Raw genomic sequence first — 14614 nt, 5'->3', positions numbered from 1 at the left:
CTGGATATGCTTTACTGATTTTGATCTTTGTGTTTTTAATTGTGTATCATGAATCTAGTACATGTTACTGCAGTGAGAATGGAAAACTGGAGTTCTCTTTCAACACAACTCTGTTGGCATTCAGTGAACTCAGCAAACAGTAAAAAAAAAAAAGTCATAATCTCATCAGAGAATACAGGAACATGATGTGAATCTAACTGAAAGGTCAATGACAGCTTTCAGTACTTTAAAGTATTCATGTTATGGACAAAACAGTTCAAGATTCAAGACTCAATATCTAGCTCTTTCAAGTTGAAAAAGACTGTAATGGAAACATAAAGCATTCATCCTTTGTCAAACATGTATTGATCGACTAAAAGTATTTCTGTGGGATAAAAACTTGTACTGAAGCTTTCACTGAGCACCCAGGGGCCCAGGACGGCAAGGAAAGGAAAGAGTGATGGATTAAATACTTTCCTAAAAAATGCACAAGCAGCTCTTTTTGAAAGCAACTTTTGGCATCCTGTTTTTGGTTCCCCGTTGATGTAGTTACTCATATTTTATTTATGGCTTACAGTTCAGTGCTTATAAGAGACAGACTGGGATACAAGAAAGGACAAAATCCAGCTGCTGGTTAGAGGTTTTGGTGTAGAGACCACCTTTGTAATCCTCCGCATTATACTGCTGGTGTCTTCATATCCAAGTGTAAATGGAAAATATCCCCTCTCGTGCACTCAGACATAACAGAGTGGACATGAGATGCTTCAGAAATTGTCTCGTCAAGATCTCTATGATTCCTATTATCAAGAATCTGTTGTCTTTACCAAGAGGTGGGGGAGGGGACATGACACTCAATCTGTCAGTCTTAATCAGCAAATCAGCCATCTTGATGAGACGCTCAGAAATTATTCAGAATCCACACAGTGCAGCGCCAAGAGGGTGGATCACCATCAATACACTGTTTGTGCTTGTTAGTCAGAGAGACACAAGTCAAAGTTTAAAGAATCCCTGATTTCTATTTCTGTTGACTTTTTTTTTTTTTTTTTTAACTGTGAGATTTTTTACGGTTTTAAAATGTAACAGATGACGACCACCTAAAGTATTATTCAGATAAGGAACTCCTGCAGTGTTAAAGGAGATTCATTCATGATTTAATGGGGGAAAAAGACAACAGTGTAAAATGCATGCACTGAAAATGTGTTTGAGACCTACTTTTAGTGTTTTTCTAAATGAGTAAAACAATCAAGTTTAATTTGATGCCTCTATGAATAATTACATTATTATTTTTTGGATTTATAGAGCCTCTATTTACGGCATGTACACCAGAGGAGCCTCAGTGTACCTGGGAGTATGTGAGTAGTGAGCTGGCAAGTTAAAAGGAAGCATCTAGAGATTTTCTTGAGAGCATACTCAGGAAGTTCAGGGCTAAAACAGCAAAGAGTCTAGAATTGAGAGAAGTAAAAAGCCAAAAAAATACTGACAGAGCTAAGGTAAAACATGGCTCAACCTCAGTCACAAACTGATCTGAATCATCCTGTTTCCTCAGACATGGGTGTAGTAACTCTGTTTTATTAATGGAACACATAGTGAGACGTTGCTGTGTAATCCATGGAGGCACAGTGGATGTTACTGATACAAAACTTGTTTTTAACCTGACATATGTACATGTTGGCTGTGCTACAGAGCTCTAGCTCTATCAGGTATGTATTACAAAAGTCAAAATTATTAATTTAAGTAAGAAAAATTACTTAAATAAGCCTAACTAAAGAGTGTGTGGAATATACAAAACACAGATAACTAAGTTTTCATATGGACATATTCAATAGCCACAATCTAATCTCTATGCACTTAAAACAGCTGTGTTCAAAAAGTAAAATAGAGTTGAAAGAAGTTGTGTCTTTCTTCACTCACTTCCTAATTAGACTTATGATCCTTAGCACACAAGACACATCCCTTCTGTCCAAAGATGCAGTCAAAATCAACATCAAATCTAAGCTCCTTATTTCTGCTTTACCCTCATGTGTTTCAGTATCATGGACAAATTCTAGTGCCTTCACTGTTATTGCATTAGTTGTGATGCTATTAAGGTCTGAAATTAACTCATCAGTTCTTTTTTTTAAATCATATACTATTTTGTCCCTTTCAGCACTCTGTAGTTAAGCTGCAGCAGTGTATTCCTGCTTCCTGCTGCCACTGTGATGGAGAATAATGGCTGTTTCCGAAATCGCCTACTATACTAGCAGTACGTACTGATATGTCCAAAATTCAGTATGTAGTAAGTAGTATGTGAACAAGAGCAAAATCTGCAGTATGCCAAAACTCCCCGGATGTCTACTGATTCGGGAAAATATCTCAGTGTGCATCGGACCAGTCTGCCTCACGTACTGTTTCCCATAATGCACAGCGCTCGTTCTGCTTTTTCTTTTTCCTCATTTTTTGATGGGAGGACATCCGTTTTTGGGTGCTGTGAAAGTTATCAAATTACATATAAACCACTTCCTAACTTTTTAAATCAGAAATGGATGCTAAATAATCATTTTATTGATCGGCTTCGCCGTTGTTTACTTCCGCTTTCCGAAACTGGAAATCCAGCGAAGTCTGGCTCAGCATGCTGCATGACAGATCGGACAGAACAGTCATACTACATACTAAATTCAAACGCAGTATGTAGTAGGCAATACCTACTGCCTACTACATTAGTAAGTAGTATGTAGCAGGCCGTTTCGGAAACAGCCACTGACACCGCTGCACTTTTGAACAGCCCTCTGTTCAAAAAGGCAGTTCAGGTGATAAGTCCAAAGTAATATGTGTCAAATTGAATTAAAAATATCCCAGAAGTACTTCAAGTTGGTGCTACCACCTACAAGCTAGCGTTTCATTACATTAATTTGATTCCCAAAAAAAACACTGATAAGAAAAGCATTAAGGGGCGCTGATGGTGTAGCGGTCTAAGCGCCCCACATACAGAGGTGTAGAGGTTCTATTCCCGGCCGCAACCATGTGCTGTATGTCTTCCCTCACTGTCTACTCCCCATGTTTCCTGTCTCTCTTCAGCTGTCCTGTCATAGAGGTAAAAACTCCCCAAAATACTTAAGTTAAGAGGAAAAAGAATGGCATTAACATATTTAGATTAACTTTAAAGCTGTTTTTAACACAACATCCTTGCATTTTTAACATGCGATTGAATGTGCCTAATTTGCAAAACATACAGCATGTCTTTGAGCCAATGTAAGAAGCAGGGTGGCGAGATAGACTTCCATGTGAAGAGAAGAGTAGCGTGAGTTTACAAAACAGCAATGAACCATAGACTGTATAAAATATGGACATAGTATCCGTGACGTCACCCATCTGTTTCTGAAGCGTTGTTTTGAGGCCAATCATCGGCGGCAGCCATATTGCTGCTGTCAAGCGATTGTGACGTAAAGAGGCAGAGTTTGAGCCTCCTAGCCAACAGCTACAGTGTTCCCACAGTTAGCTGTGCCTCTCATTGGAAGACTCGTAATCTCAATATCTTCGAAATTGCCGCATTAGAAAAAAATTCACCCCCCTCACAGTGTGAGCACATCGAGAAATGAGCTATCCAGACTACACTCGTCTTTTGTACCAGACTGTAAACATGTTTATTTCTACTGTAAAGATCAGCTTTTTCCCGGCCTCAAGCGGATCTTCGATGAACTGCAGTTTTTAACACTTCCACATTGGACTCATATTTTTAGACCGGAGGTTGCTGCTTGCAATGAACCCGTGACATTACTTCTTCCCAAAACTCTGCAGATGCCTCTTCATTCAAATCTCTCGCCCAAGCTTCCCTGATATGACCTGAAGAACTGAAACTGTAAAGCAGTTCACAAATTGTAATACTAGCAGCTTGGAGTCTGGAGGGAGCATGACACTCTGGAGGAATGTATGTGTGTAGGGTGTTGATTCAAATTTTAGGTAAAGAAAAAAAATTGTTCCTTTTTTTTTAATTGGTACACGTCAGTCTTATTAACTTCAATCAATCGAGTTACTTACTTTATCAATCACTGAGAAAACCATTTAAAAAATATTCTTCATAAAACTAACACAACTAAACTAAACAGAACTGCCTTCATCCTATAATTTTCACTTATAAAGAAGACTTTACTACTTAACTACTTACTACTTACATTTTTTTGACAAATCTATCATGACAAATCCTGGTAATGTAAAACACATGTAGTAGAATAAAAACTACATTATTTCTCTGTGAATTGTATGAGTGAAACAAAGATATTAAGGTGAAGACAAGTACACATATGTATATGAGTTAATGTTCTTCCATTATTGAAATGCATGAATGACTCAAAGGTAACGTAGCAGGTAGCTGAGAATTAATACCACTCTAGAGAATCCAGTTAAACTGACTCTAGAAAGGTCCTGAGCTACTTTATGAAAACACAATCAGGATGGTTAATTAGTAATGACCCGTGTGAGTGAGTGTACACACACACACAGACAGAGAGTATAAAACATGATTAACTAGTGTGTCTCTGTACCGCCTGACCTGGATGTTCACAGAGAGATGGATGGGATGGGAGGAGGAGGAGGAGGAGGGAGGGAGGGGGAGGGGGAGGAGAGAGGAAGGAGACACAGATCATGTTTCAGACATTAAGAGGGGATGTGTCTCTGCTGCTTTCCGGGATAAAGATGATCAGAGTGGAAAGCTGATTTCTCCTCCCGTCCACGCCCCCTCATCCCCTGTGTCTGATTTACACATTCAGGAATCACCCCCTGGATGCTTGTTTTGTGTATTTAATGATGGAAATTACTGCTAGTCATGGCCACTCTGGTTGTGCATGAAGGTTATAAATTATGAAACAACCAGCACATTACTGTTGTTAAAACCCACAGCAATCGAAGACAGTCTGAGCTGTACTACAGCACAAAAACAAGCGCTAAGGGAGGAAGAGGAATCCTCAAAATAGAGCTTAAAGTTTTCTCCCAAAACTTGAATAAAGGGAGTGTTAATGTGACCAGGGGGATATGTGCATCACCAAGGATCTCTGTCAGAAACAACAAAGGCAGCAGTTTTATTAAGAAAACAATAACATCCTTTATACTTGAGATAGCTGAGAGACCATATTCCTATGCCAGCTCCTGTGATGCATGGTAAGTGTGATCCTCCATCGAGCACGTTTTGACTAAGAATGTTTATCAGTACAAAGTCTTTCACGCACAACAACAACAACATCCATCTTCTTCTTCTTCTTTCTCTTGCAACCGACACATTTTGGGCTAGATAAAAAAACACACATATAGTTTGTCTGTTCTGTTATGGTAGAAACATGGCGGTGCAAGATGTTGGCCTCTGTGCAGGGGCATCCATTGAATTATAAAGGGCTCATTCTAAGTTGATTTTACACTAATTTAAACAAACTTAAGAACATCATTTTAAAGTTCTACCAAATCTAACAGGTGACCTTTCTAACTTTAAATGGAGTGCTTAGGTTATTGTTGTAGTAACAACCTGATAGTTGCCATGTTAACAGGGTCACTCATATCCTAACACCGACGTCTGCCTATACAGCACTCAAACATTGTGTTATTGGCAAGCTAGCTTTAAGTAAAAACAGCAACATAAATGCTAATACTACTACATTCACTTTGCTCTAATGTTAGAAAATTGATGGTCAAATTGGATTTTTTAACTTAAAATATAGTCTGATGTCACTCTACATCACTATATATCATCTCTGTAGCTGTGTATTAATCAGGGTGCAGTGAAATGACAACAATTCATCAGATTTTTCTATCTTTATACGACCTGAGAGAAATATTAAATATTCCATCTTCCGTCTTAAGATGATTGCCACCGTTGGAATATGGTCTATTGTCACTCTCTAGTGGCAAGAAAGCAAAGTCCAATTCATAGGAGCTAAGCTAAGTGGGTTCAAGATGATAAGGTTTGTCCAGGAAACATGAAAATAAGGTTGGCAAATATAGGATATGTAGCTTATAGACAGGCCAATCAAACTGAGTATTTTTGGCCTTAATACTTTCATGTGAATTTTGAGCAAAGATTAATGTTTTTGTAAATGAACACAGATTCATGAGGCAGCTTGGTGGACAAGGCCCCAAGCAATTGCCTGTCTACACCATGCCCTCCCCCACAGGTCTTTCCCTGTATAATATTAAAAGTGTTGTTGTCAAGACCACATTAACTGAGACCAAGACATGTCCGAGACCAGAGTGCACCAAGACCAAGACAAGACCAAGACATTTAGGGATTGAGACCGAGTCAAGCCCAAGACCAAGGCAGGGCAAGACCGAGACAAGACCAAGACCATATGTCAATGAAAAATCATCATGAGAGTTAACAAAATAAAAGACTTCTGTTTATTTTATTTCAGTTTGCTTTGAATACTATTGACAGCAACAAACAAGGTTTGGTTTTGTCTTGGTTGCCTTTCTTTTGACTCCTTAAGTTTCATTTTTTCTCTTATATTATATACACAGTAATGACAGGGACACAGAGTGCATCAGTGGTGGTCTCGACCAGTCTTGATATAAAAATACAGAGTCCGTCCAGTCTGAGACCGAGACAAGACCGAGAAAAAATGCTTCCGATTCCGAGACGAGACCAAGACCGAGACCTGAAAAAGCAGCCTCAAGACCAAGACCGGCCTTGAGTACTACAACACTAAATATTAATAACTACCAGAACAAAGCCGCTCAAAGTAGCCTACCATTAGATAACAATCAATATTGAAATTAAAGAAGTCAAACATGAGCAAATGAAATTAAAAAGATTGATGGTAAATTTGTATAAAAAATAATGTGAACGTTTTAAATCGTCAACAACGTATATTTCAGCCAATTTCATGCTTTCAATGTTAAAATATTCCCGCTCTTTCTCTCCCCTCTGATCTTGATGTTCTCCCTCCCGCCGTCCGCACTGTGCTGTTGCCATAGTGACGGCGCTGAATGGGTTAATTAGTAGGCGGAGCGTCTGCAGCCCTCCAGATGGTCTGCAGCCCTCCTTCACCGTAGGTCTCCGGGGACCACCTTTCAACAGAGAAAGCCTCCCCTGTTTAGTATTCAGACCCTCACCGTCTGTCCAGGAGCTGTATTTATGACCACCATAGTCAACAATGAAGGATTATGGGATATGTGGGGGGGAAGCTGGGTCCTCCGCGGGCTCACAGCTTATCTTTTTTATTTACTGCTGTTTAATGGCGGTACATGTTCAACACCTCCATTTTTTATGACTCTAATCACGTCTTATTAAAGATCACGATTATTAATTCAACCATTTTTATCATAACTTACGGTTTCTTTTTTCCTGTAAATACGGCATCAATGCATGCAGGAGGCCACTATGCCTTAAATGGGCCAGCAGCGCCCTCGTGTGTCTGAACTCGTACATGCTATGATTATTTCACAATTCACAGAAAATATTACACATACAACAAAAAGTCTTAAAGTCTTACTGTGTCTGTGTTGTGTAGGTACCTGCCTTGGGACTACGGATTAAATTTAGCATTTGTGCTTTTCAAGTAATAAGTCCAGCACATTTACATTGATGTTCAAATACATTAATGTTGATTAATGTTCATTGTCCCAACTCAATAAACAAATAAATGAAATGAATGAAACAAATATGAAAAAATAAAAAGTAAATCAGAAAAAATAGTAGCTTTACGAAATGAAATGTAATTGATCACTGCTGCAGATTTCGTACTATCTGATCATTTTGACAACAGCAAACTCATTTTAATAGTTAATTTTTTTCCACAATGTCCAAAATGTTGGTTACTAATATAACTTTTTTTTTTATCATTGCTTACTGTTTGTTGTCTCTTGTGAAAATTGTAAACATGGCATCAGAATGTATGCAGGTTTTCATAAATTAAATAAATGTGCCAGCAGCGCCCTCATGTGTCTGAACTCATACACAACATGTTTATTTTCACAAAACTTACATCACAAAAGAGTCTTTACAAGTAAGAACAACGGGAAAGTTTCACATGCAACAAATACAAAAAGATACATTTTTAGAAAAATAGCAGCCAAAATAAATTAAAGTGATAACTGTGCTTGAACAGTACTGCAGATTTTTACTTTACGACCATATTTGACCATTTAGACATCACCACTTATGCAGAGATATGCAAAACAAGCAAACTCAGTGCAAACTCATTTCATAACACAGTCTTATGTTAAACATGTAGAGAAACATTCTTCTAAGTCGGTGAGTATGTCGGGTATCTTCTGTAATTTGAGGTCAGTTTGGTACATTTTCTTTCCAGTGTTCGTATTTCATGTGCTTCTAGTTCTAGTAGTTCTCTCAAGTTTATTTTCGTCTCAGCTTCAAAAGTAAGGCTTTCTTTGAAGACCACATCTATAGTGCACAGTGTCATTGTTAGTGGTGAGTAAAGTCTTGACGCATTTTCCCTTTACGTTTGCATGTGTGGTTAAGGGGTGTTGTTTTGGGGTTTTTTCTGGTTTGCTGACACACAGCTTTGAAGTTTTAACCCAGTGGAAATACATTTAAACAAACTGCATTTTGTCTTTGACTTTGAATGATTAATTACAGTGTTATAGTTTACACTTCTCTGCTTAAAGTGAATAAATTGCACTGCCTGGTCATCACTAATAAGGCATCACAGATTATTTAAACCCATGGAAATTCATTAAACTATACTTACTACTAATTATGAAACATGATGATAAAATTATAAATGCATCAACATGTACTTCACTTTACTCACACCTTATAGTTCTCATGCATTACACTGCACACATATAAGTTCTTTCTACAGTTGATGGTGGTAGAAATGAGCCTTACTGATTCATGAGGAAACCTCAAGTTAAAAAACAGTACAGAGCATCTGTAAGAAAACTGTACCAGTCACATCTATTATGTTTTATAAATGTTAATAGAGTTCACCAGACAGCAGTGTGTGTTTATGAGTGTGGTCATTAAGCTCTATGGATGCATTAACACATTATAAATGCCCCAATAATGCACTACAGGTATGGTCTTCAAGGATGGTGGCAGTAAATAGAAAAAATAAAACATTAGATTTTTAAAATGCCTATCATGTCATACATATTTAATTTAATCTTAATATTTAGGAAATAAATAAATATCATTTGATATTTCAGTGTACAAGTGTTCTATCGTTTTAATATCACAAATAAATGTGGAGAGAGGGTGAAATATAAATATAATCTGTACCACATTAACTCTTTAATGTGCAAAGAAATGCAATGTTTAAAATCTAAAATGCAAATGGTGCAACAGCACCACCTAGTGGCAGTGGACAGTACCAGCCAACCGAATTAATCTGCTTCCATCCAAACAGGAACCTTCTCCCACCCTGTGACTGCAGCACCTTTAGGTGTTAAAGACCAGGTAGGTGAAGTTCTCCTGTTTGGGTTTGACGCTGAAGTTGTAATGTCCGATTCTGTTCCTCTGATAGTAAAAGAGGCAGACGAACCCGATGATGAAGAACAGCGAGATGCCGATTCCAAGACAAGCGAGTCCGGCTATGTGAAGAGTGTTGAGCTCATCCTCTAAGGAATCTGCAACAAAAAGAGTCAGGTTAGAGATTTGTACGCATATGGTGCAGTTTGTGTAACCTCTGTCTCACTCCAAAGTATATCAACATCAATGAGGTGGTGAATCCAGTAGAGGTTTATGCTAAAGTTACCTCCTTTGTACAACTTGTAAAACTTTCTGTTGCTCAAAATCTGAAATATAGGCAGGTTATTCCTGGTTTTAGAGTGAATTAAATTCAATTCCTAAAGTTTAATTTGTTTTACAGGTAGGTGTTCTTCCTGCATGGCCCTCGGCCTGCCGCACATCCAGCGATGCCTGTTTTGGTTAGCTGCAGGGTCATCAGCTGGGGACCACCGCTCATTGATGTTTCGCCCCTTAGCCCAGAACATCTCCTGGTGGTGGGGCAGTGAACAGAGACGTCTCCCTGACACTCCCTGCAGCTAACCTTCTTCAGGAGCTGCTTGCTCCCCATATTTTGTTCCTTCTTCTCAGCCATAGCTAGAAGTTTGCCTTTTCGGCCCCCTCTGAGAACTCCCTGGTTGCCTTGTGCGGCCCAGCTCCCCGACACCCCAAGTCTTTGAGTAGCCGTGTTGTTGAAGCTCCCACAAAGCCTCTAGCCCCCACCTCCACTGGGTAGAGCTTTACGCTCCATCCTCCTTCCCTGCACTCTGCCACCAAATCTGCATATAAGCAAAGGGTGGTGCTGTAGATTTCCTCTGGAAAGTGGAGCTGTCTGCCCAGGTCCACCTCAATCCTCTACTCCAACCCTGGTGCTAGAAGCTTGGGTATCAGTGTCCTGTTGGTAGCAGTTGCAGGCTCCCCCTACCTAAGGAAAGTCATCCTCTGGTGGCCCCTAGTAGGGCTCTCTCTGTTAGCCTCAACTCTTCTCCCCTCCACTACTTCAGCCAGCTTCCTGAGCACTTGGTCGTGTCTCCATCTGAAACGACCTTGTGCTAGAATAAATATATCAGCTGAGTGGAAACAAGATAACTTACTACCTTTGAAATGAAAACAACACAAAGCTGCTCTTTTAGAGAATATACTTTCTTTGTTTCACTGACATTCATTGTACTTAATCAACTCTGTTCTGTATTGTTTGATCTTATTGTTTGAGTATAGCATCAAGTCTTTTAATGTGTCACTTGAAGTACGACACATCCAACAGAATGATTGGCTGTGATGGATTCATGACTTACAGGTAGGAGGATAAACTAGCAAAAGCCATCATCAGTCGCTATGCCTCGTGTAATCTGAGTTTAGGTCCTTCTTGCAAAACCATTACAGGCCTTAGTTTCAACAACAAGTGTTTAAAATCAAACAGGCTCTTCTAAAGAGCTTTCATAACTCTTGTGTTAAACACAGTTATAAAAAGCTGAAACTTAAATTTCAGTTCATGACTCTATTTAAAAAATAAGCTCTTCACTCCCAATGAAGATACATCCATCTGCTTCATCACATTCACACTTTTTAAAATGTGTAGTTTCCATCAGGCTACTCAAAACTTCCTCCCCACCAGACTGATGATGGAGAGAGCAGCACTACAGTCGTAACTCAACAGCTAGATGGACTGTTCGGATTTGAAAATGTTCTCAAGTTTATAATGGACGCTAAAAACCATGGCTGCTGATCCACTCTGGTCAGCTTGTCAGAAGCCGAGAGTCAAAGCTGAAGAGTCATTGTTATTCAGCTGGAGTTACATCACTTTTTTCAACTTAAATTCAGCACTGTCATGTAGCTGAAAAATATTCATGGTCTAACACAGAGGCTCCAAAGCCTCTATACTGCTTCCCACCACAGATATCTGTAATGTAGTGATACAATTACAGGAAAGATCAAGAGCAACAGAGCTGCAATGACCAGAACAATTTCCACTAGAAGAATGATGCTGCAAGTGCAGAAACATGCAAATAAAGAAACACAACACAATTGCATTGATGGAAACCCACTGCAAATGAAAGAACATGCAGCAAAGTGCAGCAAATGATTCAAATCCAGTTATCACAACAGAAGTGCTCCTGGCCAGCAGGGGCACACAATGCAACCGTTGATGTATTTATTTGACGGGAAGTGAAGAAGACTCAGCAGTGAATTTGGTGATTATCAGGCAACATAAAGATAGACGGAGGCAGGGTGTCTCCAAAAGCCAACTCCTGAGACCACGGAGCAAAAACACATCTTTAAATCATGCACAGAAAAAAGCAAGAGGGGGGTTCAGACACTGAATGTAGCACTCTTCTGTCGTCGCATTTGTTTACGATATTGCATGTGTTTTCAAATTTGTGTCTTTCCTGAATTTGCAGCCTGTTTATATTGCTGTGAATAGTTGAGGTTTTTGCCGTTTGATTTCCTTGCCAATTTAATAAGAAGAAGAGAAGAAGAGAAGCATGAGTGTAACCTTCATAAGCTGCTCACTTCTCTTGTTTTTTGGCTGATTCAATCATTTTTGTTCTAATCAACAACTCAAACTGAGCTCAACTAACATTATTGCTACCAGTTTATGGTTAATACAAATTAATTTGAATAATTAATAACTTTCAAACTTATGATTTTAATATCATTTTGATGTAGAGGGTACGTTAAATATGGGTTCTCTGTAATTACATGTTCTGACCTTTGACCCCTCAGAATGCAGATCGGCCTTTCAGCCTTTAGCTGTTTCCGAAACGGCCTACTTACATACTACTTACTAATGTAGCAGGCAGTAGGTATTGCCTACTACATACTGCTTTTGAATTTAGTATGTAGTATGACCGTTCTGTTCGATCTGTGTTGCAGTACACTGGGTCAGACGTCACTGGATTTCCGGTTTCGGAAAGCAGAAGTAAACAATGGCCAAGCTGATAGAGAAACTGCTTCTTTAGCATCCACTTATGATTTAAAAAGTTAGGAAGTGGTTTATATGGAATTTGATCACTTCCACAGCACCCAAAAATGGATTTCCTCCCGTCAAAAAAGAAGGAAAAAGAAAAAGCGGAACGAGCTCTGTGCATTGTGGGAAACAGTACGCGAGGCAGACTGGTCCAATGCATACTGTGAAATTTTCCCGAATCAGTAGACATCTGGGGAGTTTTGGCATACTGCAGATTTTGCTCTTGTTCACTTACTACTAACTACATACTGAATTCTGGCCAAATCAGTACGTACTGCTAGTATAGTAGGCGGTTTCGGAAACAGCCATTGCTTTCAGCTCTCTTGGGTACCACCACAAAGAGCTCACAGCCCCAGTTGGTACAAGTCAAACAGTGTCAAAACCACTTTGCTAAAGCCCCTTTCACACATGCACATCTAAAAATGTCAACATTAAATAGGTGGGCTGTATGTGCAAATGCAACTCAAGGTCATATAAAAAAGGAGCTTAACCCACATCTCATAAGAGTTTCATGTTTGATAGTAGACATTAATTCTGTGTAAAAGTACTCACCCTCATCAGATCTCAGCACAGGCCCAGAGGAGCCCACAGCTCCTCCTATTATGTTAAACGACCGAGCTGTTCTTTGTAGACAGTCCTGTTAGAAAACAAAAACAAAGTTTAGAAAGGAAACTAACTTTTCAACACGACACTAGATGCTACAGCTAATGTGTGGGATCACTTATTGTAGATTATTCCACAGTGAGATTTAAGGAAGCTGTAACGCAAGGGAACTTCTTTTACACATTTCAGCAAAAAACAGCAAGTCAATCAACAAAAACAGAAGTAATAATGATGAGACTGTTAAAAACATAATTGTGACAGTTACAGTGAAGTGTTATACATCAAAAGACACCTCTTTACAGCAGATAACTACCCTGACAGACTGACAGCACTAATGCTGCGGCCTGCAAAGGTGTCCTTTTTTCTGCAAGCAGTTGTGTTTGTTTTCTTTAACATGATGTACTCACAGGCACACAGGTGTCAGATCCTATCTGCACACAGATCTGGACCTGGCAGTGCAGATAGATCACGTTCAGGTTGACAAAGGAGAAAATCTTAACGGACAGACGTGATGTGCTGGAGTTCCCATTGGCTAACACTTTAGTGTAAGAGTTCAGGGAACAGCTGAGGAGACAGAGAACAAGAAACTGAAGAACTGAGGCAACACTTTCTATACTTAGTCTTTGAGTGTGCCTGAAATCCCAAAAATAAAAAATAAACAACATAACATTTTTAAGTCATAACACAAAAACAGAGAACTACCTGGCAGACTACCTTTAAATAAATCCAATGTTTTAATTTGAATTTATGGAGATTATAAAAAATGTCACCATCATCATGGATGAAGAGTCCAGACTATGGAGAAGATTGTCTATAAATGACACTGTCCCTACATTTAATCTCTCTGCTATTTATCTTCAATATATAAAAATGATTTGCTATTAAAGCTGCTGGAAGGAGAGTTGAACTGGTCATGAAAGAAACTGAACTAACACTAATGCCCCTAAATGACCGACAAAAGCAAAATAAAACCATCAGCAAAAGATTGCTAGTTTCTTTAGAGGGATTCTTAATGCTTGATATTGCTGTCAGACAAAATGCTGCACAGTAAAACTGTTTCTCTTGCATTTGCACTATAACCTATAGTCAGGGATGGATCTGTTGCCACCCCAGTTGGAAGAATTTAAAGAGTTTAGGGTTGGGTTTTGGGTTATGATTAGGGTTAGGGTTATGATTAGGGTTATGGTAAGGGTTAGGGTTATGGTAAGGGTTGGGGTTATGATTAGGGTTATGGTTAGGGTTAGGGTTGGGATCAGCCTAGCCCTAACCCTAACCCTAACAGAACCAGAACCAAACTGAAGCAACAGAACCAGAACAAAACTCAATCATTCAGACCTAGAACCAACTCAAGCATACAGAACCAGAACCAAACTCAAGCAAACAGAACCAGAACCAAATTCAAGAAAACTGAACCAGAACCAACTGAAACAAACAGAACCAGAACCAAACTCAAGAACCAGAACCAGAACCAAACTCAAGCAACAGAGCCAGAACCAAACTCAATCATACAGAACCAGAACCAAACTCGAGCAACAGAACCAGAACCTCACTGCAGGTAGCCTCACTGCAAACCAATTCAACATAGTTTACCTGCAGATTCTGTGATCATGTGTTTAGTCATATTAAACAAAATGTGC

General features: G+C 39.2%; 1 protein-coding gene across 3 annotated transcripts in view; it reads right to left on the bottom strand.

Annotated features, from left to right (window-relative positions):
• Positions 1-7879: 7879 nt before the first annotated feature.
• The window catches only part of umodl1 (uromodulin-like 1), a 22425-nt gene continuing 15690 nt past the window's right edge, over positions 7880-14614 (bottom strand). For all 3 annotated transcript variants that reach the window (XM_034683857.1, XM_034683858.1, XM_034683856.1), the window contains 3 exons: positions 13385-13541; positions 12927-13011; positions 7880-9528 (listed from right to left, as the gene is read on the bottom strand). In XM_034683857.1, the coding sequence (XP_034539748.1) occupies positions 9341-9528; positions 12927-13011; positions 13385-13541 (430 nt within the window). In that variant the 3' untranslated portion in view covers positions 7880-9340. The remainder of the gene's footprint in view (positions 9529-12926; positions 13012-13384; positions 13542-14614) is intronic.

The sequence above is a fragment of the Notolabrus celidotus genome, chromosome 5 (genome assembly GCF_009762535.1).
Source record: "Notolabrus celidotus isolate fNotCel1 chromosome 5, fNotCel1.pri, whole genome shotgun sequence".
Taxonomy (NCBI): Eukaryota; Metazoa; Chordata; class Actinopteri; order Labriformes; family Labridae; genus Notolabrus; species Notolabrus celidotus.
The sequence above is the reverse complement of the archived record's forward strand: the minus strand, read 5'-3'. Positions and strand labels throughout refer to the sequence as shown.